Raw genomic sequence first — 5,144 nt, 5'->3', positions numbered from 1 at the left:
ATATCTTCGGTATAATGTCGGGTTAGCTTGGCTCTAGGGTCTGCCACCAAGCTTGCAGGCTCATTGGACATCGAGGTATACAACTGTTCATAGAACCTCTCTATCTCCCGTAGCACCTCTGCCTTATTCGACGTTACACGTCCATCTTCAGTTTTCAACTTTGTCAAGTGGCTCTGCCCAATAGACGCGTCTCTTGCAAACACTTTGGAGCCTTGGTTCCGCTCAATAGTCTCCTTAATACGTTGTGTATTAAAGGAGCGTATGTCGTGTCGCATGGACTTCATGATTTATCTATTTAGCTGCCTATATGACTCAGCGTCCTCAGAAGTTTGGAGTGTCATAGAACGTCGGCTAGCCATGAGGTTCCGGGTGTGGTCTGATAGTTTTTGAGGTCTATTTTTGTGGTGAGTTTTAAAATACTTAGACCCTACCGTATGGACAGTTTCCACCAGCCTGCTGTTGATATAATCCACAGACGCTTTGCTGTCTAGCCCTTTAAAGCGATTTGACAATTCGAGTTGAAAGCCCTCGCGGTTATGAATATGTGCATTCGGCGGCCGGAGCGTGGATTTCATCAGACGCGATCTTTCCAATTTGACATTGATACTCAATATGCCCCTGACAATCCGGTGATCACTTCCGGTTTTAACCCTATGAATCACAGAGACATCATTGAATATCTGTCTACTGGTGCTCATGATGAAATCGATCTCATTTTTTGTTACACCATCGGGACTCATCCAGGTCCATTTCCTGTGGGGCGGCTTCTGGAAGAAAGAATTCATCATATAAAGTCCTTCTTTCTCCAGAAAGTCGACCAGCCTCTGTCCCCTGGAGTTTCGCTGCCCATATCCAAATTGCCCTACTTTCAACTCATCATTGCTTCTACAGCCCAGCTTCGCATTAAAGTCTCCCATAACAACAGTGAAGTGTGTTTTGGAGCTATGTATGGCCCTACTAACGTCCTCATACAAAGCCTCCACCTCATCGTCTGGGTGTGTTTGAGTGGGAGCGTAAACCTGTATGACCTTCAGCGAATATCGTTTAGATATTCTGAGTATAAGGCACGCTACCCTATTCGACACACTCCCGACGGACACAATGTTGTTCACGAGAGACTTGTGGATGATAAACCCAACACCACCTTGGGACTTCTGCTCTCCCTCTCGGTAGAAGAACAAGTGGCCGGACTGCAAAGTTATCGTATCCTCTCCCTGTCTTCGGATTTCTGATAAACCAATAACGTCCCAGCGCAGCTTGTCCATCTCTTCTTCCAGCTCGACGAGCTTCTCGTCTAGCCTCAGAGTGCGCACGTTGTGTGTTACCAGGGCCAGTGGTCGTCGTTTTGGGGGGTGGTAGCCGTGTCTCTGCCGGGGATTCTTAGCACCCCCTGCCCCACCGTTACCGTGACCGCTACCGTAGCCAGGAATAGCGGGGCCGCCGGGGACTAGGGGCCTGGTCTCTCTGTTACTTTCCATGGAGGTATTTAGCCTACTGTACCACGCTGGCTAGACGGGTTGGTACAGGGTTTAATTTCGAGTTTTCCTTCTCTTACACTGATCTCTTGTGCATATTCCCTTAGTCGGTTCTTACGACTCCCTGGGATTGTATAGGGGTGGCGACACATTGTATTCTTACTCCGTCACCACACGGACAGTTAATTTACTAGTAGTTAGATTAATACTGTAGGTACGTAGTGAATATGCAAATTATATTTTTTCGAATTTGATTTTTATTACGCAATGTTCTTCCTTCATCGTGAAATGTGAATGTTGGCATGCGATGTTGACGTTTTTCATTAGATTGGTAATTGGTACGTGGCTGCGGAATTTGAACATCGGCATATCATTGCTAGTATATCTCTCAATACTAGTACACCATGCGCCTTATCCTTTGAGCCAGCGTAAATTCTAAGTGTTGTTCCTTTGAGCTGATTACGTCTAGACCAGCCTTGAATACGCCCATCTTATGTAGATAAAACAATCAATAATATCTATAACAATCATTAATGGACATCAAGATAAATATGTAATGTTTTGGCTCTATATAGACACGACATCTGGTACATCCATCTGGTATTAAGCAGTTATCGACGTCCATAGTTTCTGCAAATACCGCTACTTTGAGAAAGAGAGTGGTCGTCGCTGTTGTATAACAGCTGTCTCAAACGCTAAGCCAGAAAGCATACAATAGATGGGATTTTTGTATCTGCTCATGCAGGTTTACAAGACGCCCATTCATTTTTTTTATTGGTTATGTGGGTGGACGATCTCACGGCCCACTAGACACTTACGACGTAAATCCCGCCACCTACATCAAGACGTACATTGCTATCGACACAGCCGAGGATAGACAGGCATTCCTGTCTATCATTGCGCAGGATAATACCGGAGAAAGTTGTTAGAGGACGCCACGACCCTCAGTATTGAGGATTATCGACGCAAGGAGAAGGAGGAACTCGAGACATAAGTTCTAAGTACTAAGTGTTTCATTTACATACGTATTTCGTTAAAAAATATGGTACCTGCCTGCGGGATTCGAACACCGATGCATCGCTTGATACGATTGCACCGGGCATCTTATCTTTTAGGCTGGGCGACGAACCAGTAACAAATAATCTAAAATTTTATTTTAATACTAGCTGACCCGGCAGACTTCATAGTGCCTTAATCGATAAACAAAAGACCTAAACTTTTGTATAAAATAAACTTAAAACAAACAAAAGGAATCCGTCCGACGGGGGACACATCAAAGGAAAAACAAAATTGTTTGTTTTTATATAATTCCGACCATTTTCATATTTATTCAATTTTTAAACCTTCTCTGGACTTCCACAAATAATTCAAGACCAAAATTAGCCAAATCTGTCCAGCTGTTCTCGAGTTTTAGGGAGACTAACGAACAGCAATTCATTTATATATATAGATAATGCATCGGATTGTTTGAAAATATTTTCATTCGTCTGAACACACTGCTCATGATGCGTTTCATATATTGGTTTTCTCGTAGCCATAAACTGATTTCAAGATTCACCGCCACGAAAATTAGATTTTAGTTTACTTTAAAATACGTAGTATCTCCATTATTTTCATATAGTGTACATAAATTATTATCAAATGCATTATTATCTGAGGCTTCGAGTGAGTACTGAATAAAGTGAAATTGAGAAGCTAAAACAGTGTTTTTTCTTTCTAATTCTTAATTAAGATGACTTTTAAAATTCTGAAAGTAGTAGTAAGGCTTTATTATCTACACTTAAAAAATGGCATTTTTTTAAAAATATTTTCCACTTGCATTCCAAAATCTTTGCTAATTTTAAAAGTCATCTTAATTAAGGATTAGAAAAAAAAACAGGGTTGTTACTTTTCAGTCTCGGCTTTATTCAGTACTTATATTAGCACCATCTCTTCTCGGAGTTGTCGTAAAAGCCGATTAAGGAACCGGATATTGGAGCAGCGTTCATTGAGTATTACAGTGTACTGCGATCGTCTTCCGGCATTTCCTGGTACTAAATCGGATTGTATCGACCAGCTACCTATCACCATGCCTTTAGATAAATCTAGTATTAGAGTTATATAGCGGTCATTCTTATGGTAGCCTGTTTTGCGACTTAGTTGCAATTTATTTTGAATTAAATGCTATATCAGTTTGTCCCCGTACTCAATTGCGATACAATGACCTTCAGAATCAGATTACAGAAGCTACGCTTGGTTGATGAAGAAGCTACTGCATTGTGGCAGTTCAAGCAAGGTCACGGGAGCCATATTCCCATATCCCGTCTGATCAATAAGGGAGCTGACAGTTAATATGTAAATTCAAGTGATTTTTTTTCTGGAAAAACAAACTGCCAACGAACAATGACCCCGTGAGATTGACTCGGAAAATTAAAAAAATTTAAAGCGATTATAAACAACGGAAAGGTTCCGCTGATTTTATCGTGTTTTATTATTCTTTGATGTTCCATCGTTTTGTTTTAAATGTGAATTCAATAAAACATGAATAATACCGTGAAAGCAATAATATTGTGTAACAAAAATAAAAAAACACAAAAAAAAAACCATAATTACTGGTGGTAGGGCGTCATTGTGAGGCCGCACCACTATCCTGCCTATATCTGCCGTGAAGCCTAATTACCTTCCGGTAATGTACGGTGGGTCAACCACTGTTACAACTGATACAACTGAGACTTAGATTTCACGTGTAAGTCATGAGGGCCGGCATTTACGTTCTTAATGTCAACGAACTCCGCTAAGCGCTTGACGATGGCAATTGCAAATTGACTAGTAAATTAGATCATTTAGTAAATAAAATATATATTGTATGTATTTAACCAGATATGGATGACAATTATTTTGTATCGATCAAACTTTTCCTTATAACGTATTACTTAGACTATAAATTTTAAAATTATATGGTTCACGATGCTAACGGAATTTTTAAAATATTGAAAAGTGATCAATAACATGTCGAAAATATGCTGTTCTTGATATGTCAGAAAGTGCACTGAGTCGTACGAAGATTTTGATAACATTTTGATTCGTTGCTTAACCTGTCATTAAACGATTGCAACAGGAAAACCGTAAGAGAAAACTTCGAATAATTTTTTTTTTCATGACCTTCAATTATTTATATTTGAAACAAGAGTCGGCAGGCAATAATGAATAAGGTTTTAGAAAAATATGCTGTCCCGACACTTTTTGTAAGTAATAATGTGCTCTACAAAGTCGTAGTACATTATTTTATTTTACCATCAATAGTTTTCACAGGGCACGCGATGTAAAGAATATTTTAGGTAAATTTTTAAAAACCTTGGGTAACATTATTGGAGTTTTAGTAAGGATCCCTAATTTTTTTCAAAAAAAGATTATAGCCTATGTCACTCGAGTATAGTGTAGCTTCCAAACAGTGAAAGAAATTTTCAAATCAGTTCAGTAGTTTTGGAGCCTATTCAATACAAACAAACAAACAAATCTTTCCTCTTTATAATATTAGAATAGATGAATGTCAAAGGCGTTTTAAGTTTTTTTAGTTACTTCGAACAAATAACTAATTTTTTTATTTATTCCTTACATGGTTGGACGAGCTCACAGCCCACCTGGTGTTAGGTGGATTTCGGAGCCCATAGACATCTACAACGAAAATGC

General features: G+C 39.4%; 1 protein-coding gene across 1 annotated transcript; it reads right to left on the bottom strand.

Moving 5' to 3' along the window:
- Positions 1-287: 287 nt before the first annotated feature.
- Positions 288-1,478, bottom strand: LOC134199619 (craniofacial development protein 2-like). Its single transcript, XM_062670868.1, has one exon. The coding sequence runs from the start codon at positions 1,476-1,478 to the stop codon at positions 288-290; it is 1,191 nt and encodes a 396-aa protein (XP_062526852.1).
- Positions 1,479-5,144: the final 3,666 nt, after the last annotated feature.

The sequence above is a fragment of the Bombyx mori genome, chromosome 11 (assembly GCF_030269925.1).
Source record: "Bombyx mori chromosome 11, ASM3026992v2".
NCBI lineage: Eukaryota > Metazoa > Arthropoda > Insecta > Lepidoptera > Bombycidae > Bombyx > Bombyx mori.
Note: the sequence above shows the minus strand (reverse complement) of the source record. Positions and strands in the feature narration are given on the sequence as shown.